The 23,530-nt window shown below is 35.4% G+C and overlaps 2 protein-coding genes and 1 pseudogene across 2 annotated transcripts; 1 reads left to right on the top strand and 2 right to left on the bottom strand.

Moving 5' to 3' along the window:
• Window positions 1-12: 12 nt before the first annotated feature.
• On the bottom strand, window positions 13-5,901 carry LOC132279855 (uncharacterized). Its single transcript, XM_059781909.1, has 3 exons — window positions 5,196-5,901; window positions 3,144-3,328; window positions 13-917 (listed from the first exon to the last, which is right to left on the bottom strand). The coding sequence occupies exons 1-3, from the start codon at window positions 5,755-5,757 to the stop codon at window positions 381-383; spliced, it is 1,284 nt and encodes a 427-aa protein (XP_059637892.1). The 5' UTR covers window positions 5,758-5,901; the 3' UTR covers window positions 13-380.
• A 3,344-nt stretch (window positions 5,902-9,245) lies between these two features.
• On the bottom strand, window positions 9,246-14,106 carry LOC132278089 (putative clathrin assembly protein At5g35200; annotated as a pseudogene).
• Window positions 14,107-15,525: 1,419 nt separating this feature from the next.
• LOC132278090 (uncharacterized) lies at window positions 15,526-17,633 on the top strand. Its single transcript, XM_059779915.1, has 4 exons — window positions 15,526-15,840; window positions 15,922-16,406; window positions 16,575-16,939; window positions 17,074-17,633. Exons 1-4 carry the CDS (start codon window positions 15,526-15,528, stop codon window positions 17,631-17,633), a joined length of 1,725 nt encoding a protein of 574 aa, XP_059635898.1.
• Window positions 17,634-23,530: the final 5,897 nt, after the last annotated feature.

The following is a 23,530-nucleotide window of genomic DNA, read 5'->3' on the forward strand; positions in this document are numbered from 1 at the left end:
GGTTTCTTAGAATGCTGGAAAATTGAATTAAATGTAAATAAATAAATTTCAGGTTCCAGAATACAAATGCAAAGTAGAGTGACTACCACTAACACAGAGAGTAAAAATGTGAACTTCAAACTTTGATTTTCTAAACAAAGTTTGAAATTATATGAAACAATGAACTAAAACAGAACCAGAGACCAAATCCATACAATGACAATAGGAGATTTTATACTGGGAACTTGTCTCGATTGAGTATTTCAAACGCTTATTTTCAAACGTTGGAATAAGAAAACCAAACCACATAAGTGGAAGGTAAAAAAGAGGGTGGGGGGGTCGGGGAATAAAACAAGTAGAACCTTTACATAAATTAGGCATTTCAAACAGCTGCCTAACCCCTAAAAATCGACGTCATCAACAGTAAGCCAGTCATTTGACTCCTCACCTTCCGAATCTTTTGCTTGGGAAGTTGATTGACCAGACTTCTGCCGGTCACCCCGAGTTTCAGAATTTTTATCGAGTTGAATCCATTCATTGGATCCACTAGGTGAAGACGGCTGATTAGTCCGTGCTGGCCTAAACCCGGATGGTCTACCCGAGAGATCATTGTCATCATCCTCCAGATCACTGAATGAGACATCATCCTCAGTATCAGGCTGTTTTTGGGCATGTACAGAAGAAGTGCATGTGTTAACATCTTGCTCGTTTAACCATTGTTCCAGATTCTCATGATCATCACTTTTGGTATTCTTTTGATTGTCCTTTTCCATCCCCTGTGGTGTATTTACAGCTCCAGACGAAACCTCCTTTCCCTGTACCGGGCTCTTACCACCCTGTTGAGATGATACAACAGTCTCAAGGTCCTCAGAAGTCTCCACTGATGCATTCTTCTTGTTTTGCAGCTTCTGCAGAAGTATCTCCCTTGCATAAGTAATCTGCAAAGAAGTGAGATTTTCCTAAATAAGATGCATTAATTTACAATAAATTAAATGATAAAATTAAAAAAAAAAAAAAATCAACTATTTGAGAAAAAAAAGGATCTTGTATAAAATAAAAAAAATGGAAATAAATTTTATTACAACTTTTTTTTTTTTTTTTCCTAGTTAAATTTGATTACAACTTCTTTAACTTTCATATATAAATTTTGTTTTGTAATATCATTAGTTTGATCACTGCCTAGAAAGATGCAATAAGAGAGAATATAACCAAGAAGATATTTAATAGTGTCATTGAAACATTAGATTAATATATATCATTCATACCATAAAACAAATCCATTCACTTGACTGAAACAACATTAAACTACCCTTTTCGCTAATAAGCCTGAGAGAAATTTAATTCCAATTTAAGAAACAGCGTATTTTGGCTTAAATTGAGTTTCCACTCCTAAGAGTCAGACAAAAAGTCTACAACATCTAATACCCACTCTTATTTTTGGCACATGCGCCACTGTATTGTAAAAATGCAGTTACAAATAATCCAGCCTATAGTACATTAGTAAGGGACTGAATTAGTTACGAAAGCCTAACAGATTCGGGAAACCCGACCGGGAAGACCGTACCATGAACATAAAGTAATGTCTTGTACCTGCAGCAAGTTGAGCTTCTCCATAATCCAATGATCAGCGTAGCAAAGGTTCTCACTGATAACGTTGCTAACTATTTTATTCAACAATAAGACAGATCAGGCTTCCGGGTTTCACAATGTCAGAATAATATTCACCAACTTCAGAAGTCTCATGGTTACAACTTACATTGACTACTAAGCAATGCAGATTTTCACTCAGCTATTTACACAGAAGATTAGCCATGATAGTGATGGGAAGAGACTACTTCCAACCAACAACCCACACCCCCCAAACCACCAACCACCCACACCAAACACCAAAAAAAGAAGCCCCAAAGGTGGGGAAAAGGGCAACTTTAGCGGGGTGATGCACATCATGAAGCCCATTTTTTTGGGCTCTCACATTCATTATAGGCTACAAGGTAGATGTCGTAGGAACTTCAAAATGATGGTTCAACCAAGTAGACAAATGCATAAATACAATCAAAACCTAAACTCCTTTATAAATGCACAGAACAACAATTTTTACAATATATATGATTTAGTACTCAAGCGAACAGACAGCCGTATCTTGTATTCCCTAATATATTGGCTTTAATTCACTAAAACAACTGATGCTTTTTACACAATCTGATTACTTGGTCCGAGGGTTATGAGGTTTACTTGAAAGGTGTCACACTGAAGCATTTTGCAGATTATGCATATAAAGAACAAGAAGAAATAGTAATAATAATAAAGACAACGACAATAATAATAATTCTGACCATACAGCATTGAGGATTCGAATTTATCAGTTACACTATAGCCACAAAGAGTATATTTTCTCAGATAAATATAAAGTCAGATAATTCTGTAACAAACAGAGAACAAAATTTCAAAGCAAGGTAAAGTAAGACATAATATGACACTGAATTATCAGGTAATGGCCATTATTTCAAACAGAACTAAAAATGTATAAAGTTATAAGCAAGTAACTCTTATCCATCTTTGTCTTTCAGAATTTTTCCAAGCAAAGAAGTGGTTGGCAAATTAAGAGTTCAATTTTGAACTCGATATCAGATTATGGACTGCAATGCTGAATAACATAGCACTCATAAAGTTTATTCAACATTTAATAATAACATCGACACCTAACGCTATTTGAAACTATTGTCTCCCTTGAGCTCCTTGTGTTTTTCATTGGATGTCATTTTGAAGCTCAAGGTTTCAATTAGTTATGTTCTTAGTTCCTCAAGCTGATTTTGGGTTCACAAAAGTTTTAAATTGATCACCAACCCAGTCAAACAAGATGATTTTTGGTCTATTTGATGGAAGCTAAAACTCAATTCAACAATTTTTCTTATTCTTTTAATTATCTCCGTTTTTATTATTTACTTTTTATTTTGTTTTAATCAGGTGGAAATGGCACTTACTACGCATTTAGAAAATTATGAGTTAGTCTATACTTTTTACTTTTTAAAGCCACTGCAATATCATTTCTATAGCGTGACAGTTCAAACTGTAAATGGAAGACCAGTCGAGCAAGGGTTATTACATGAGAGGGAGGAAAAGAAAAAACTAACAAAAACTTTTAAGAAATATGAAGACAATCTTGCCTCAGGAGTTGATAGAAGCTTGAAATCATGCTCGCTCAATCTTGGAAGCAGCAAAATAAAATATATCATCCAGAACTGTTCATCGCTCAAGTTACTGAGAACTTTTTGCCTCGAAGCCGCTAGACTTGGGACCAAATGTTCAACAATTGAAGCATGTTCTCTCTGCATATCAGACATAACAAAATCTGCAATAAAAAATGCAGAGGTTCATAACCCAGCTGTTGTAACTTTATAATTCATATATATTTATTCATTCTAATGCCCAAAAAACAGAAGAAAAAGAAGACGACGACGACGACCAGCAAAAGACGTGAACCAATTATCAAAAGAGATCATATAGATGAGGTAAACAAATTCCATCTATCACCTATGTTGTGGAAAATGGTATTTTAAATACAAATAAAGGAAGCCACTTTCTTGAAGTACCATTCTTCCATGAACACAACACCTATGGTAGCATTCAAATACTAATAACGAAAATAAACACCCCTCTCCAATTAAAATAGTGTATATTCTGTACTAATTTTCATATGTATCCGTATTTTGAAAACAAGTTCGTTATTGTGAACACATATCCGAATTCTCATATAATCCTGGACACCGGACTCCTGGACACATGTTAATTCATCTTGAACTCTAAAAATACGACATATCTAATATAATTTCATAATTTAATTGTTAGGAGAAATGTAACTGGAGAAGTTGTCAGAATAGCGGGATGCTCGCCCTTGTGTATTATCCATATTTTGAAATTAAGTTTGTTATTGTGAACACATCTGAATTCTCATACACTCCTAGTCACATGTTTAATCATAGTTGTTAAAGCCTCAAGGCGCACTAAGGCGCCAAAGGCCTACTGAAGCCTAAGCGCAAGGCGCAGTATAAGGCGCGAGCCTGATTGAAACAAGGCGCGTGTATATAATATTGCATATTTAAACATATATTATTATTATATATTCATAATCAAGCAGTAATTGCAATTAATGTAAGTAATAAACTATAAATTTATGAATTTTGTCAAATATTTCATAAGATTAAAAAATACGACATATGATGTAGGATTTTTTAATTTAGTAGTCATCAAGTAAAAAATAAAATGATATGGATAAATGATTAAAAAATACAAGTCACGCCTTTTTTGAGCCTGGAGCCAACTAAAAAGCGTGAGCCCGTGGGCTTTATGTGAGCCTGATTGAAGGGGCCTGGCTTGTAGTAGGTTGAGGCGATCTAGCTGAGCCTTGATGAGCCTGGGGCTTTTTTGGAGCCTAGACGCGCCTTTAACAACTATGTGTTTAATTCATCCTGAACTCTAAAATAGCAAGGGGAAAAGCTTCTACGACAGCTTCCCCCTCATGTAGTCGTCAGCCTTCCCCAGCCAGCCAGCCCCAACGACCCTTCGTCGCTTCTGGCTAAGCATCTTTCCTAGACACATGTTTAATTCATCTTGAACTCTAAAATACAACATGACATATCTAGTATAACTTCATAATATAATTATTAGAAGAAGTGTAGCTGGAGAAGTTGTCGGTATAGTGGGCTCCCCGCCCTAGTGTAGTTCTTTGGGATGCACTCCCCTTTTGAGGGCCTTTTATAAAATCATTACCTATCAAAAAAAAAATGTAGCTGGACAGCCTTGAGTGTAGGTAAGACCTCAAGGATGAAAATGTTTCAGCTCCTTATGCTTCCAAATACCATATTGTGCAGGCAGGCAGTCAGATTAAAGAACCCCATAATCTCTTCCAGAAGTAAACAGAATTGCCCCAGCTAATAAATACTTATACCAACAATCATAAAGCCAATTACCATAATTCAGACTCTTATTAATATTAAATTACAGAAATGATAACAATAAAAGCATTCTATATTTCAATCTGAAGAGCATAAAAAGACAGTATAGTATGTATAGTTTCTAATGAACATTACTCAAACAAACAAATTGCACAACCCTATCATCAAAAGTATAAAAAGCTAACAATAATTGCAATCAATTGATAAAAACAACAACATTATAAAATGATCACAGAAACACACACACAAGCAAATTAAAATTACCATTGTCTAGTGAGGATGGAAAATCAGTCCATAGCTCCGGCCGCAACGAAATTTCCTGAACGAAGTCCAGAACTTCCTCCGTAACACCGGCCACTCCGGAATCTTCATCGTCCTCATCTTCTTCAACCTCATCGCCTTGATTTTGGAACTGTAACAAATTGGAAGCAAACCTAGAAATCCCACTCACCGCGTTGTTCGGAGACAGAATCGACAGACCAGACTTGAAGCTCCCGCCGATCTCGACAAGATCGTTCTTTATACCAACAAACGCTTGCGAAGATGAGTCTTCTTCCTCGGCTGCGGCGGAATGCGATGGCGGCGGCTGCGTAGTAGGAGACGTCGGAGGAGGGGCAAGGAAAGCGGCGACGCCAAGGAGTTGGCGACCGATGGTTTGGCCGAGCACTGATAGGTCTTCCTTGACGCCGCCGCCGGAGGGGCAGTGATCGCCGTCGTCGTCGTCGTTGTTGGAGGGTTTGGTGGTGGTTTGTGGTGGAGGTGAGGAGGATTGTGATTCGTCTGATTTGAAGGGGTTGGGTAGAGAGAGTGAGAGCCAAGAAGACATTGTTGAGTTTTGGCTTCGTTTAGTTTAGGGGAGAGAGAGCATTGGGATGAATACTTTGGTTGCACTTCTTCTCACCTACGGTTCGAGGTTTCTTTACTTTTTAGTTTTGGATTTTCTATCATAGCTCAAACTCCTCTCTTGTGATTTATATATATACGCGTCTAATATATGTATATTATATATATGGATTGGTTATATAGATGATGGTGAAATTTCAGTGTTGTCGTTGCTGGTTAAATTAGTAGTCTAGGACCCTTCTAATAAACTTTGATCTGGCACAAATGAATCATGTCCCTCATTTATCGAATCAGTTATTTTATTTTATTTATTACTTTGAACTTTACCAATTCACATTTTTAATGGTAAAATTTTAAAGGAAATATAGTTTAATTGAATAATGAAATACAGTCAAAAATAAAGTAGATGATAACATTAGTTAAAAGAAAAAAGAAATAAAATGAAATAAGAAAAAAAATGTTAATTGATTAAGGGTAAAGTACATTAACACCCCCTGAGGTTTGATAAAAGGACACTCAGATGAAAATTAGGCTATTTTGGGACAAAGACACCCCCTTATCAAATTTACAATCCAAACAGAGCTTAAAATTCCGTGAAAAGTCAATTTTACCCTTCACTATTTAATTAATTATAATTATAAATTATCAAAATAATTAAATGACTAAATTACCCTTGCCCCCTCTCTCTAAAATACAGCGTTTCTCTCTCTCTAAAATACATTGTCTTTCTCTCTCTATACACAGCCACAAAGAATAGGCACACTCTCTCTCTATACACAGTCGCAAAGAAAAAAATAGACCAAGAAAGAACAACACAACAAATTTCTTCAGTGTATATATATGAAACGAGTGGTATATATATATATAAACACAGAAAAAGAAAATTGGGTATGGCTTTTGGGTGTTAATTTTCAGGTGGGATGGTGTTGAAACGAGTGGTGGTCGGTGGTGGTGGCCCGGTGATGATGCTGGTATATAGGGGTGTGGGAGCGAAGCCAATTGTGTGGCGGTAGTGGTGGTGGTGGGTGTTGTGGCGGCGGCGGCTGCAGTGGGTATTGAAGGAAGAAGAGGATTGTAAGCGCGTGAAGTCCACGCGATTTGCAGATCTGAAAACCACCGTCAGCGCCTTTGTTGCAACCACCGTCGCCGCCTCTGTTACAACCACCGTCGCCGCCTCTGTTACAACCACCGTCGACACCTCTGCCACCGACGACATCATCATCATCTAATTCACCAGTGTTATTCTCCTTGACGACAGCTCGTTGCCGCCCGTCGCCGCCCGTCGCCGCCTTGTATGTGTGGATATATATATGTTTGTATCTGTATACACACACACACATATATGTGTGTGGATATATATGTGTATATGTGTGGATATATATATGTGTGTATGTGTCTATATGTGTGTCTATATATATGTGTGTGTGTGTCTATATGTGTGTATATATATGTGTGTGTGTGTCTATATGTGTGTTGGTGTTGCAGGAGGAGAGAACCGAGAGAGAAGAGAAAAGGAAAGAAATAGATTAGTAAGGTTAGAAAGGTCATTTTAACATTTAAATTAGTCAATTTAAAAGTTAAAGGGCAAAAATGTCAATTCATTACCATTGGGGGGTGTCTTTGGTAAGTGAATCAAACTTGAGGGGGTATCTTTGTCCCAAAATAGGCTAAGTTTCATTTGTCTGTCCTTTTAGCAAACCTCAAGGGGGTGTTAATGTACTTTACCCATTGATTAATAAATGAAATGATATTAATTATATTTGAGGAAAGAAATAAAAGATAATTATTATAATGAATTTACAATTATATTCTCTTTCATAAGGTCTTTCGTTTATAAAAATAAGTGCAAATTTAATAATAACAAAATTTTATTAAAAATATTAGCATTTCATTTCCTTTCCTTTCAATTCTTTCATTTTTTAAAGATAACAAAATGTACTATTCATGTTTTTATTCTATCCCTTCCAATCCTTCATTTTCCCTTTATTTCCATCCAAAATATCTTACCAAACACATTTTTTTTTTTTTTTTTCCCTTCCATTTCCATTATTTTCTTTTCCCTTCATTTCCATTCTACCGAACTGGCCCTAGGTGCAGGGGAGAGAATTTTGATCCAAGAGTCTGATTGCATTTGGTGAAAATTGATCCAGCTCATCACATCTACAATTTTGGAATTGGATGTCAGAAATTCAAATAATACAATTTCTAACTAAATAAAAGCCAGCTCATTACTGAAAATTAAGAAAAGGGGATTTTCAAAACTTTGGCTAAAATGCCAATAATCTGAAATATTTTAGTTTTGAATTGAATATTCTTTAAATCAGTATTTGAAAAAGAAAATATATTTTCAAAGTGTAAATTTTGATTCCAAAAACTTAACCTAGCATGTAGTGTGTTTTAAATGCAATTTGCCAAGTATAAAATTTTAACCAATATGCAACACACTCATTTGTGAACTCTAGAGAGATAGTCCATTGACAATACCCTCACATCCTACATCCTACATCCTACTTTGAAAGTTGAGGGTTCTAATTTTCTTGGAGCATTTAATTTATAGTTAACTCTGCTTTGCATTTGTGGGATAAAAGATTGGATTGTCCTAGATGGCGACCATAGAATACTATAAGTGGCTTGGCACCATCATATTAATTAAATAAATATAAAAATAAGTGTTATAATTTAATGGTACCATTTTTTACTTTTTAAAATGAATTATGGGAGTTCAATTTGTTAGAAAAACAAATGAGAATAAGTAATTATTAGCATATTGAAACAAGAAATGCTTTAATAGTGAGAATATGTAGGAAGAAAATATTTTACTTCGTGTTTACACAATTTGGAGCCCTTAGGGTTCGCGGGCGTATCAGAATCCTTGTTCGCCCAAACTTGGGACGTGCTCAACATATTACACATGGAAAAACAAGAAGGAAAGAAAAAGCAAATGGGCAATGCTGTTTTACAATTTTGGGTAATGGAAGTAAAATATTTTCCTCCTCCAGATTAAGTCTTCTGATGTACTCTGAAAAATAAATTAAGACCGCCTTATATTTGATTGGTTTGTTAGCATGATCTATTTATATAGGACATATTAGGACTAACAAATGCATCTGATCATTGAAGGTTGATCTTCTACCCTCTTGGAAGCAATAGCATCCAAGGTTCACTTAAAAGGGAGGTTTGCTTTCAGGGAAATATATATAGCAAATTAGCAAGTTAGTGAAGGAAAGGACAGCATTTGTGATACAGTGTTGTTACCTATGATGTCTCAATTTTTTGGGCAGAATGGGAATTAAGGATGTGTTAAACCCTTGTGAGCTTGCTCTCTCATGGTACAAATTGAAAAGAAGACGCACCAATAAATAAATAAATAAGAGTATTGCTTACTATTATAAATTGTGTCATTATACAGTATAGCAATTTTTTTTTTTTTTTTTTCTTGGCAAAAATGTTAGTGGTTAGATGAGAGGGGACGGTACAAGGCTTGAACACTGGCTCCTGAACGTAGAGAGTAACCCAATCACTTAAGCAACACGGTTACACTGCACTTACATACAAAGAATGTTGTATTTTCAGACCACATATTACAAAGAATCACAATCAAACATTATAATCCAGAATATAAAGCTGAGAAAATAACAAATCACAAAGATTACATATTGTTCCACTGTATCTTAATTAACCAAATTAATTTGAAAAAATAATAAATAAATAAATAACAAGAAATGAGATTCCTTCCCGAGAATCTGAAACAACCAAGCCGGTTAACTAAATTGATCAACTGGTCCCAAAATCATTGTTACCAATCCAGCCTAATTATTAAACCCAAAATAAAAAATGAAAAATGAAAATCTCATCCTAGCTCCTGTATTTGCACAAAATATGGTACAATTCTGTCTACCTTTCAGATCTTGCCAATCTTGAAATCAAAAACTAAATATAACCCCATGTTTTTCCTCTTCATGTTTTCAGCAAAAGAGGTTCTCTTTGAGTGTTGTCTAAATGAGCCCTGTATTTTGATTGTGGGCTTGAACAGGCATACCTGAGCCATAGGGGTGGACATTGCCTTCACACGGATTGCCGAAAGGATTTAAAGGCTGTTGTTGTTGACCCATCATCATCATCATCTGCTGCTGATTGGCCATGGCTGCCAATCTAATAGAAGGTGGAGCAGCCACACTGGAGGCAAAGAATGGATTATGTGGTGTTTGTGCCTGTGGCATCACGACACTGGCCATCGGGACTGGCTCCCATGGGTTGTAGCTCACATTCTGGTTGCTTCTTCTGATTGCATCATCGTATAGGCTGTCTAATGTGAGTTTGTCTAGCCCTCCCGCCTTATTTTGTTTTAAACAGGTAGAAAGGCATCAGCATAAAGTATAACTAATTAATAAAATTCTCTCTTAACAAAATGATGCATGCATGAGCATGAGAGTAGTGATAAGAATACTGGAATATATACATGATACATGCACTAGTTTTTCATTATTTGGTGATGGGGAGGCGGTGGTTATTTTGGTGAGTACAATGACATCCTTAAGATCCAAGAAATTGATCATGGTAAAAAAAAAATGTAAAGACAAGAATGTACAAGGAAAAATAATGCAGACAGTATATATACCAGTTTACTAGCAACAACTGTGCTTTCATTTGAGCTGGGGGCAGTAACAAGTGCCAATTCCCAGCTTGTAGTTCCATTTGCAGGAGCGGGACAGACAGAATTTGGCTGGTCAGCTACAAGTACCATCATCATAAAAAAATAAAAAATAAAAAATGATGAACATGGTATGGTGAAATATATTATTAGATTCTTAAAGAAAACTTACCAACTGGTACTATAGCCAAAGCCAAAGCATTCTTCTCATCTAATTCTGAAGCCCCTGGGATAGGATCATTCAAACCCTGGATGGAAGAAATGGTGTTAATAAGACTCCATGGATTTTGTTAAACAAGAATTCCCAGTAAAATAATATACTTCATAAAAGAAATGAGAAAGATGGTAGTAATTACCAGAAAATCTGGTAGTTCAACAGGAGCTTCCACCTTATAAACTAGTTATGGTTCGGGTAAAGTCGGGGACGGTGGGTGTGACCTTTTATCATCATCTACCTCCTTTGTTGAAAATATAAAGGAATGAAGAAGACTCTGGTTAGATTTAAGTAGTTAACCCCAACACTAAACAAAAAGCATATATAAAAGTCCAAACAATATAAAAAAAATTATATTACATAGAAAAATTAAGGTCCCACAGTCATCACAAAGAAGTTATATCTACATAGTAAAGGTAAAATGAAAATTTTCCTCAATGAATGATTACACATACTAGAGAGAAACAATGGGAAACTTTACACATTGCAAACATTCAAACTTCTAAATTCACTTTAGTTGTCTTGCACACTGTCATCAAAATAAAATGGTCTCAACATCGGATTTGAGATACCTTTTGTGGTTGCATCCTAAGCTAAATTTGAAAAATGCTTTATGGCTTATTACAACAATCAGTGATACTGAAGTTATTTTGCTTTCCTTTTGTGATAACAAAAATAATAGCGGCACCTATAACTGTACTTACATTACATTTCCGAAAAAATAAGTTTAACACAGAGAGAGAGAGAGAGAGTCCATACTCGATCTTTGCGAACAGTTGAAGATTGTGGAATTTCTCTAACATACTCTTCCATGGCTTCAATAAATGATGCAGGGGGCTTCATTATCAATTGATATATGATTACATCAAAATATAGTCAAGAGCAAAAGGGAAAATTATAAAAATAAAAATTAATAATAAAAAATAAAAATAAAAATAAATAAACTTAAAAGAATCCTAAGAGAAAATCCAAAACCTGCTCGATTATAATGAACTTTTCTCCACGTCCAATGGGAAGGCTTTTACATATTTCATAGAAATCTGAGAGTCTCTCTGCCTGAAAATAGAGTCACAATTTTAAGACACCCATGAGATCAGAAATCCTCTTCCCCCGCACTAGACAGTCTAAATGGTTATTAGGAGAGGCATTGCCGCATTTCCACAAGCAGTTAGAGACTATTTTTATGAGAGGTATTCAAAGTAGAATATTACCTGCTGCATGGTATATATCCAAAGCTCTTGGAGCATCATGGTGTTGCATCTCAAAGAACTGTCATTATCAGGTTGTCATATGTAGATGATTTGCTAAAGAACCAAACTAATCCTTCAAAAAATCAAAATCCCAGTTTACCTTGTCAACCAAATTAACCGTTCCATCACTTATAGAATTGTAAATTTTGATGCTTTCAGAAGCAACCTGTTTAATAAAGACGATCACCTCAACAGAATGAAATCTGAAAGTTATTTCACCAAAGTTGTGGACAGAAAACATTTAGAAACTTCACATACCATCGAAAGTTCCAACTGAATCACAAAATTATCAACTGCTGCTCCTTGAGGCTGCATTAAAATTTCACAATTAGGCCCCAATTTGAATGTTAAATAATTAAGACTGCGTGGCATTATGTTTGATATAACCCAACTTGATTTGGTTGTGATCATAAAATTACCAGGCAACCAAGAACATGAAATAGAAGCTGCTGCAAAGCTAGTAACTGCTCGAGCAATTCAGGAGTTTCTAGATCTTTAGTTCTCTGCATGACAAGTACATCTAAGAATTTTCCTGATATAAATGTTTTAACAATATTGGTGAGCTAGAATTTCAATTTATACGGCAAAGGTATACAGAGAGATAAGACGATAAGAAATTAATTCCAACAGGGTACTTCATTTAAAGTAAGCAAGGTCCCAAGGCGGGGGCTGTGCTACTGCAGCCGAGACCGTGATTTAATAAAGTAAAATGTTAGAAAGTCTTGAGGATAATGTAATGTGCGGAAATTAACCTAGAACCAGCACACTAGTATCACTGACTGATATCAAGAAATATGACAACTCATTAGAAACTCCACCACCAAATAGTTCCTTAAAATTTAATCTGATACTAAATTTGACTGTTCTAGTCCATCAAAACATGTGTTCAAAGTCCAGTTTTGTATGCTGCAACAGAAACCAGAACCCTCTGAGCAAATTAAAGTTAAATGGAACTGTAAAGAAGCCATTTTTTAGTGGAATAATGAAGAGTATCAAATAATAATTGCCAAACCGAAATAAAAATAAAGTCCACAGCAAAAAGGAATTATTGGTAAAAGATCATTTTCTTACAGGATGATCTCTCTCAACATCGTAGTTCAAGACTCGAAAACATTCCAGCCTTTCCTCCAAAAATAAGGCATAAGAGCGGACCCAGGCAGAATAATCCCATGCTGAGCAGGGTCATTAACAAAGAAGTTGCCTTCCACAAATTCAAATGAAATCACAGATATTTAAAACAAAATATAGGATACCATTTGGAGTGGAATCATCTTTGAAATGAGCCAAGTTCAGCATATGGTTTCTGCTCCTATGATTTACAAACTCTTAAAATTTGAATAAATATCACTCTTAAAATTTCTTTTTGGTATATAAATTTGTCAAGTTTAAAAAAAATGATCAAACGATTTGAGTTCGATTACAAATTTAGTCATGACATTTTAAAGTATAAATTTTTTAAAATATTTCATTTTCTTTTAATAATGTCTTTATATAAGAAAAAAATAATAATAATAAAATACTTTAATTATTTCACATTTAATTATTTTTTTATTTAATTATAAAAAAACACTTTAATCTTTATAACATTAAGATATTTATTTCTTCAAAAAAATAAAGGTCAGAAAATTTTCACAGCGTCCTTTGCTTATGGAGTACTTAAATTGTTACTCGACAAATAAAACTCTGACAAGTACAAACAAAGATCTGAATCTAAGATATTTTTTCTAATTTACGCGTGAGGCTCAAATCTAAGATATTTTTAGGTTAATTTACATTTACAATGACACCTCGCAAGTTTAAATTTAGGGTTAAGCGCAGAAAACCCTCCTCTACTATTGATATAGTGCATATCAGTCCCTGTGTAGTAAAAAAAAACCCCTATACTATCAATTTGGTGCGATTGGGTCTCTAGTGGTGTAAAATGACGATAATACCCTCACTTCGGTTGAATAAATGAATGATTATAATACATGCCATGTAAAATGACCCTTTTGTCCAAATTTGTATAAAATAGGGTTTGTTTGGCAGAAGGATAATATAAACCTCAAATTGTTTTAAATATGGGATAACTTAAACCTGAATATAATTAACTCTAAAACCAAACATGTCCCAACTATATAAAACACACTTAACCATTTTCAACCCTAAGTCTGCATTGTATACGAGAGAGGCCGACTCTAAATTCCTTAGTGTTCTGAAACCCTAACCCGTTTTCATGTGTATTTGTTGTCTAAATCGATTGAATCTCTGTATTTATTTGTTGATTGGTTGAAGATAACTTGCAAGAGTTGTAAAGTCGGTGAAAGATCGATTGTGTTGTTGTGCTGTGGCGCTGTGAAGACTCCTTCGTGTCGTAAGTGTTCTTAAATCAAAATTTTGTTCTTAAATCGTGTTATTTGTTTTAGATTTGTGTAAAATTTTACATTGTGAAGAGTTGTAAACTCACTGAATGTTTTGTCTGATTATGTGGTTCAATTTTGTTTCAACATTTGTTAGGATTTTCTGATTCGTCTCGTAAATTGTTAAATGTTCTCTGATTTTGTTCTTAAATCGTGTAGTATGCATGCATGGTTGATTTTGTTTCAACATTTGTTAGGGTTTTTTGATTTTTTTTTTGTATTTCTTTCCTAACAGTTAGGGTTTTTGTAAACAATAGTGGGTTTATCATTTTTTCTTATATTCTCTTGCAATTTTGGCCTTTATATATTTTTGTGTCATGTATGTATGATTCAGTGGTGTTAAGGGTTTGTCAGTAGGTTGGTCCATTTGTACTTTTTGCTTATGGATTCAGTATATATATGTTTGTGTGACCCAATGCATGATTGTGACCCATATATGACAAATATGATGATCTGGTTTCCATTTAAATTGGGGTTTTATACTATAAAGTTTGGATTTTTATATGCACATATGTTTTGTTCAATGCAATATTGTGGGTTGATTGACTTTATTAATTTATTGTTAGGGTTTTGTAAACAATAGTGGTCGCTTGCTTTTATGCTCTGCCCAATGTATTATTGTGGGTTGATTGACCTTATTTATTGCGAGGGTTTTGTAAACTATAATGGTCCCATGTGTATAGAAAATGCTAAGCTTTATGTTGGATCCAAGTGCTACAAACAGTACCTCAGAATAATTGTGTTTTGTTTGTTTATACTTTTGATGGAATGTTTCTATATGTGATGTTGGGTCCATGTCTTTAATATTTATATTATTTATACACTAACATTATTTTTTAGTGCATGACATGCATATTGCATAACGGATCCATAGATCCCGCTCTGATATGCATGCATGCTTGTGACAAAAGCTTATATAGTTATGGCTTGTGAAGGTTTATATTTTATTATTTATACACTAATATTATTTTTTAGTGCATGACATGCATATTGCATGACGGGTCCATAGATCCCGCTCTAATATGCATGCATGCTTGTGACAAAAGCTTATATAGTTGTGGCTTGTGACGGTTTATATTTTATTATTTATACACTAACATTGTTTTTTAGTGCATGACAGATCCATAGATCCTGCTCTGATATGCATGCATGCTTGTGACAAAAGCTTATATAATTGGGGCTTGTGACGGTTTATATTTTATTATTTATACACTAACATTGTATGGTTGTTTAGTAAATGGGGAAGACATACATACTTCAGTTCCATAATTCGGGAAAGTTGAATCAATGCAACAGCTATGTTGGTGGTAGCATAGAGTTAGTTGACAATGTGGACCCTAACATGATGTCTTACTTTGAATTAGAAGACATGGTGGATATGCTGCAGTTGGGTGAGAGTAAAATGTTCTACAGAAAATCTATTGGTGGGCACTTGATGCAGATAATTAATGATGGGAGTGTTATGCAGATGTTTATGGCCTACAACAGCTCATCTTTGATTAAGATTTATGTCACTAATACTGAGAATGAGGATTATAGGTTTAGTGTACAAGTTCAGCATCGATTGCCAGAATATTTAACCCAATCAATGGATGACAGTGACCATTTGCAGCCTAGCAGTGACCATGTGTAGCCTGCAAGTGTTGAAGAGAATGTGTATAATGATGCCTCAGTTGATGAAGAGGATGAAATATATGATGGGGAAGATAGTGAAGAGTTAGATGATGTCTCAGTTTATGCACCAAGTGATGAGCTATGGAGTATCCATAGTGACTCAGATGATGAGATACATATTCCTTGCAAAAAATCAGATTTCATTGCTAGGAGAGAAATGGGAGAGAAGGAAAAAAAATTAATGGTGGGAATGGAGTTTGCTACATTTGCAGAATTCAAAGATGTGTTGAGAGACCATGCTATCAAGAACAAATATGACATCAAGTTTGTTAAAAATGATGGAAAAAGGGTTACATGTATATGTAAAAATGAGTGTGGGTGGAGGATACATGCTTCAAAGAGAAAATCAAATGGTGCTATTGTGATTAGTACATTCAATGATGAACATAACTGCTCTGAAGTTCAAACAAGCAGACTAGCAACATCTTCTTATCTTGCAAAGAAGTATGTGCATAAGTTTAGGAGGGACCCTGAGTGAAAAAAATCTGGTTTTATGGGTCAGATTATTGATGATTTGAACCTGGTAGTTAACAGGTTCAAAATTTATAGGGCAAAAAGGAAATGTCAGCTGATGATTGATGGCACACATAAAGATCAATTCTAAAAAATCAGAGAGTATTGTCAGTTGGTATTGGAGACAAATCTTGGAAGTGTTGCTAAGGTTGATGCATTCTTAGAGCCAGATGGGAAGTCTACAAGGTTTGAGAGACTGTTTTTCCCATTGAATGCAATGTGGAGAGGCTTTAAAGAGGGTTGTAGGCCATTCATTGGCTTAGATGGCTGCTTTCTAAAAACTCATTACAATCAACATTTACTAAGTGCTATTGGTAGAGATGGGGACAATAGCTTCTATCCTGTTGCAATTGGTATTGTGGAAGCAGAGACAAAGGAGACTTGGGATTGGTTTCTGGATAACCTCATGGAAAAATTATGCCCCCACAAAGAAATAACATTCATTTCAGACAGACAAAAGGTATGTTAGAAAATTCTTTTACAGACTTTCAGTTTAAAACTGCATTTACTGATAGTATAAATGCATTTATTGATACTTTAAAATACATTTTCAGATAGTTTAAAATTTCATTTACTGATATTATGATTTTATTATAAGGTTTGGTTGACACACTTGAGAAGCTTGGGGCAGATCACAGATTCTGTGTAAGGCACATGTATGACAACTTCAAAAAGAAGTTCCCAGGCTTAGAGTTGAAGCAAGAGTTATGGGATGTAGCAAATTCTTTCACAATGGTAGACTTTCAGGGACACATGCAGAGAATCAGGGAAATTAACACAAATGCATATGATTGGTTGGCCAAGATACCCCCTCACCTGTGGGCTAAGTGTAAGTACTCAGAATGGTCAAAGTGTGACCTTAACAGCAATAATATGTGTGAATCATGGAATTCACACATACTAAAGGCCAGAGATAAGCCCATCATCACCATGCTTGAAATGATCAGAAAGTCCTTGTTGAGGAGGTATCAAGAGAAAAAAGAGTACATGGAGGGGAAAATGGGGTTGTTGTGTCCAGCTCCAGCAGCTCAGCTAAAACTGAACAAGAGAAACTCAATGAGTTGTCATGCTCACCTCTCTGGAAAAGCCATTTATGAGGTTGAAGATGGAGGAGTGAATGAGACTGTTGACTTACATAAAAAAAAGCTGTACTTGTAGGGCATGGGATGTCACAGGTATCCCATACAAGCATGCATGTGCAGCTATACAAAAGAGAAGAGGGGCAGTTCTTGAAGACTTTGTTGACCCATACTTTTATAAAGAAACATTCTTGAAGTTATATGCAGGGATGGTATATCCAATGACATTGAGAAATATGAGAGAAGTAACTGAGGTGGTTCCAATTATTCTTCCTATAGATAGGAAACCCCCAGGCAGACCAAAGAAATTGAGGAAGAAAGCTTGTGATGAAGGTACATCAAGTGGAAAACGTGTGTACAAACAAAGGGCTCACCTTATTTGTGGAAAATGTCAATTAACTAGTCACAACTCAAGGACTTGCAAAAATGAACAACTGCAGAGAAGACCACCTAAAAGCAAATGAGGTAGACCCAAAAACCCTCAACTTGGAGTATTGCATGTTCAAAAGGCTATTGAAACTATTCTTAATTGTAGTGGTGGTGTTGGAAGTAACAATGCTATGGGCAGTACTTCAGTGAGAGTCAGTACTTCAGTGAGAGTGAGAGGCAGTGGTGTTGGGAGTAGGAATGGAATTGGTAGAAGTCTTGGGAGTAACAATGTGTTGAGAAGTACTTCACTGAGTGGTGGTGTTGCTACTAACAATGCTATGGGAAGTAGAGGTGCTGTGAGAGGCAGGGGTGGTAGAGGTGCTGTGAGAGGCAGGGGTGGTGGCAGTCATATGGCTGTAAATGTTGATATTGGTGCCGGCAACTTGACTGATGTCCCAGTGATGGCTAGTGGGATCAATATCAAGGTATATGCATTGATTTATATTATTATTTTTTTTATTTTTTATTTTACAAGTGTTGTCAACTCAACTTTAACTTTAACTTTAACTTTACCATCTTTATAGGTTATCAATGTTTCTCAGTCTCAGATTGTTGACATGCCACATACATTAGGGAATGGTACCCAAGAAAGCCAAGATTGATGGTTCTAGGTAAATGAATTTTTAATTTTACTTCTTTTCCGTTCAAAACACATACTTGCTTAGGGCATTTTAATTATCTTGTACCATTTATTTGTTACAGATTCCACTATCTAAAATGTTGCCTTTGTTTCATCCAAGTTTCAATTTACTTCAGTCCAAAGTGTTGCCTTTTGCTAGTGGACAATTTGCGACTTGTATGGTTCTGAAGTAATCTTTTGTGTATTTGATTCATGGATTAACAAATGGACAACTATTGTTTTTGTTTTTAACATCTGTTTGACTAGCTGCAATATTTATGTATGTATGGAGCTGCAATATGTATGTATGTATGTGCTGTGTTGTTGGGGAACTATGGAGCTGTAATATATATGTATGTTTTTAATATATGTATGTATGTGTCTTTACGTGGAGCAATATCTATGTATGTTGTTTGGGAACTATGGAGCAAATTATGTATGTGTAAATTATGTATGTCTATGTTGTTGGTGGTTGTGATTATTTAACTTATTGAATGTTGTCATTGAATGGGTGGTGCAGGCTATAGTTGGTCATTTATTGAATGGTTGGTCACCATTGAATGGGTGGTGCAATAGGTCTGTGTATATAAGTGTTGTTGTGTACAATGTTTATGTATGTGAGTAGTGTTGGGTACAATATGGTGCAGGTTGTAGTTGTATTTAAAAAATAAAAATCAAACAGGTTGTAGTTGCTTTCAAACAGGTTAGACTTGCATTCAAACATGTTAGGCTTGCATTCGAACATGTAACACAAGTAAAGAACCATAAAATATGTTTTTGTTTACAATGTTTCACATTAGTAACTTGAACAATACAACACAAGTAAAGAACCCCAAAAGAAAATTGAGAATGGAAAACTGAGGTAAGCATCTTCTTTTAGGTTGGGCATATCCTGTGTGCTTCATCTCTCTTAATTCTGCTATCATGTTTTCCATCTCCAAAAGCCTGTCATCATTCACATTCATGGTTCGAGCTTGACCAATTAATGGAGAATCAGCTCTTTGCAAGTCCCGCAGCTCTCGTATCTCTATCATAAGATCCCAAATCAATTTGCGGTAATAATCAGGCAATTCTTCATCCTCCCACCTCAAAAAACCACATGAACCAGTCCTGTAGTTGGCGCACCCGTAAAACCTTCTACCAGGATTTCGTTGGGTAGATGACACCTTCAAAGGACTTTTAACTCCACATTTACAATAATATTCTTTCACTAACCTCCCATATGGGTAACAATAGCTTCTTGAGCTTGAAGATGATGGCATGTTTTGGAGTAAATGAAAAAAATTTCTGAGATAATTAATAACATAAATAGTGTGCAGTTATGGATAAAGAAAAAAAATGAAGAAATAGAGAACTAAAAAAATAAACAAAGGAAACAAGAATTGAAGCAGACATGCATGGAGAGAGAGAGAGGGAAAGAGAACAGTGATCATGTAGAGAGAGAGAGAAACGAATTGGTATAAGGTGCTGGGGGCCTTTTATGCACAAATGCTGAGGGGCTTTTTTGCACAAATTGTGAGGGGCAAAATGGGAAAGAAAAGGGTAAAATGGGGTTTTAAGTTTTACTTTTCGTAAAAAGTTGTCAGAAGGACCTATTATGCACCTTTTTTGAATTTTTAGACTTGCATGCACTTTTTCAAAAAGTAGGGACTTGTTCTGCACAAAGTCTATATATCAGGGGGGTTTTCTGCACTTAACCCTTAAATTTATTACATATAGTTACAACTTAATCTCCATGTTTTTAGATCTTAGCATAAATTAGTAGGGGTGAGTAAATAATCCGTCAATTCGGTCCAAATCAATTCAATCTGTGTGCTTCAGTTCAGTTTTCAGATCTCATGGTTTAGTGATGGTTTAAAAAATCTGCAATTCGGTATTCGCAATTCGGGTAATGGATTGGACCCTAAAAAATCCAATCCAAACCGTTAAACGATTTGAACCAAACTGTTGCTAATCCAAACCGAACTCAACCGTTACTGAATAATATATTAATATATTATATATATATACACAATATACCGTATTTCTTTTTTTCTTTTTTTTTTTTCTTTTTTCTTTATTCTTTTAATGTTAATCTAACCCTAACTCAGCCTCGCTTCTTCATTACTCACTTTACTCCAATCTCATTTTAGCCGCGCCTCCCTCACTACGACACTAACTCAGCCTCTTCTCTTCACCCACTTTGGTCTTCTCCTCTCCCCGCTGTCTTCCTCTCGCCTCCCAATCTCTTGTCTCTCAATCCAACACCTCTCAACCATCGTTCACCAGATTCGAAGCAACGGCGACCTCTGTGTATCGAAGCAACGGCGACTTCTTCGACTGGATCTACTTCTTTTCCGGTGAGTTCACAAGATTTTTGCTTGGATCTTCTTATTCTCCTCTTCTCTGAACATGTTTTGCATGGATCTTCTTATTATACTCTTCTCTGAACATTTTTTGCATGGATCTTATTCTCCTCTTCTCTGAACCAAATTTTTTGTATAGTTTTATATATTTATATATATATATTAACTTAGTTTTCTCCAATTGTTGACTTTTCCGTTGAACTCCTTACCGGGGTTAATATTTTCAGTAAAATTGTCAAAAATATCATATCACAAGGTAGATCTAAATGGGGTTTGGTTCGAATTGAATGCCCCCACGGATCGGTTAAGTTTCAGTTTTAACCAATCCGTGGGGACCGGTTCGGCTTGGGATTTATCCCCTCCCCGAACCGATCCGTGATCAGGCCTATAAATTAGTGTACGAAATGTCTGATTTGGCCCCCACATACCCACCTTATCACTTTGTCAACCACATACCTACGTTATCACCTTGTTGGGTCTAGAATTCCCTAGGTGATCTCTCTGTTTCTCCTTAGCTGCAACAACCCGGTCAACCATAATACCAGCACCGCCCAACCCTTCTCTCTCTTTCCACTCACCACCACAACCTGATCCAACTCGGCTGAGGAGAGCATATCATGGATTCTTAGGGGTTCTCGAAGGGAAACGGGGGCGTTGAAGGATTGGTTCACGAAATTGGCAAACTTGAAATTGCATTTATTTATTTATTTATTTTTATGGAAATTGCAAATGAATTTGTATTGGGAAACAGACCCAACAATTTGTTGGTTTTAGTCTTTGGTCTCATTCTTTTAATTTCTGTTCAATTTGGGGGTGATGTGACTATGGTTTTGGTTTTAGTGTGATGATTTTATTTCAATTTTATATTTTGTTTTGTGTGTGTAAGAGAGGGAAGAGGCATAATTTGGGGTGGATGTGGACGGTGGTGGTGGTAAAAGGTGGAGCAATCCGAAGACGTCAGTATTTTCTGGGTGCAATCCGAAGGCGTTTTCTGGGTTTGCTTCGCGACTCGTTGGGAGCTGCACCTCGCCTGCAAACCACTTTCCACCTTTCCTGCCACCACACCGCCGAATACTTGGCCCAGAGTTCTTGTGAGAGATTGACCAGAACATCACCTCCCGCCAGGGGCGGAGCCAAGAATTTGGTTCAGGGGGGGCATGTTAACATTGACAAAATAATTTTTTTTCAAGTATGTCGAAAATATAATAGTGTAACAACAGTGCATTAAAATAAGTAAATAAAAAATGAATAAGATGATAAAAAAATAAAAAGAAGGGTTATTGCACATAAATTATGCATGAGTGTAAGAAAAAATAAAATTTTAAGAAGAAAAATGAATTTTTTAAGAAGAAAATGAAATAAAAAGAAAAAAAATATGAGAGAATTTAAAGGAAAAAATAGATTTTAATTGTAGAAAGAGAATGCAAAAGTTTTTGAAGATGACAAAAAGAAATTTGAAGAATAAGAAGGAAAAGAAATATAGAATTCAAGACGTTTTTAGAAATAGATAATTTTGTTGGGATAATTTATAAATTTTATGAGGGTATTTCATAAATATTTACAAATTATACGCATAAAATAAAATAAAATTTAGTAGATTGAGGGACAAAATGACCATTTTAAAGATTTCAGGTGGGCATTTTATTAATTTTTACAAATATATATATATATAAAATAAAAAATTATAATAGGGCAGCATGGGCAGGGGGGGCAGCTGCCCCCCTTGGGCACATGCTGCCTCCACCACTGCCTCCCGCTGCAATCTTCCTGGGAGTCCCGATCATCATCAACGTCACCGGACACAAAGTCAGTACGATCAACCTTCACATCTCCTCCCCAACCTCTCTCTCGTCCCCAAAATCGCTTCCCACCTTCATATTATAGATCACAGATCTTCACCTCTCTCAATTGATATTTATATGTATAATTGGAGAGAGACAAAATAGGAGAGAAGGAAGAGAGTAAAGAAGAGGCGGCAGCGGGTTATGTGGTGGGTTTTGTAGTTACGTATGTAGTATATACGTGTGTAGGGGAGAGAAATAGGTCCGGGTTAAATTTGTAATTTCATTTTCTGGTCTTGGTCCACTTTATATTTGTATGCGTCATCTTTCTGATCTCTTCCCCAGCTGAACTAGATGGGAACTAGTTGATCTTTTTGTGTACTCTTGGCTCTATTTGTGCTAATTGAACCCAGGTATGTTTTAATTCTCGATCTTTTGTAGCACTCTAATTTCTCAATACTTCTCTCACGATCTCTCTGCCCCTAAATTTTTTTTCTCCAGAATTGCGAAATTACTCCTTTTAATATTCTGATTTCTCAGCATAAAATTTCTTTTTAGTGTTTATTTTGGGTTATTATTATTATTATTATCATTTGGTAAGATGATCTTAAATGCTTGTTTTTTATATTTTTTTCAATGATTTCTCAATAAAATAACTATAAATTTTATTTATTTTTAAAATAAAAATATTCTCTTTTACAATTTTCAAAAAATAAATTTACAATTTTTAAAAAATATACCTTATAATTTTCAATAAAAAATAATGCACTATACTTCCTATAAAAAGGAAAAAATTATTGAG

Source organism: Cornus florida, unplaced genomic scaffold (assembly GCF_030987335.1).
Source record: "Cornus florida cultivar Cherokee Brave unplaced genomic scaffold, ASM3098733v1 CherokeeBrave_3.0.0_Hap2_Chr10, whole genome shotgun sequence".
In the NCBI taxonomy this organism is placed as follows: Eukaryota; Viridiplantae; Streptophyta; class Magnoliopsida; order Cornales; family Cornaceae; genus Cornus; species Cornus florida.

Excerpts from the sequence above, each read along its gene's own strand:
- LOC132279855 (XM_059781909.1), bottom strand. The coding sequence starts at position 5,757 with ATGTCTTCTTGGCTCTCACTCTCTCTACCCAACCCCTTCAAATCAGAC. Across the intron at positions 3,329-5,195 it reads TCCATCCTCACTAGACAATG|ATTTTGTTATGTCTGATATG; the intron begins GTAATTTTAATT and ends TTTTTATTGCAG. Across the intron at positions 918-3,143 it reads AGCTTCTATCAACTCCTGAG|ATTACTTATGCAAGGGAGAT; the intron begins GCAAGATTGTCT and ends ACTTCTTTGCAG.
- LOC132278090 (XM_059779915.1), top strand. The coding sequence starts at position 15,526 with ATGGGGAAGACATACATACTTCAGTTCCATAATTCGGGAAAGTTGAAT. Across the intron at positions 16,407-16,574 it reads TCTTCTTATCTTGCAAAGAA|AGAGTATTGTCAGTTGGTAT; the intron begins GTATGTGCATAA and ends CTAAAAAATCAG. Across the intron at positions 16,940-17,073 it reads TTCAGACAGACAAAAGGTAT|GTTTGGTTGACACACTTGAG; the intron begins GTTAGAAAATTC and ends TTTTATTATAAG.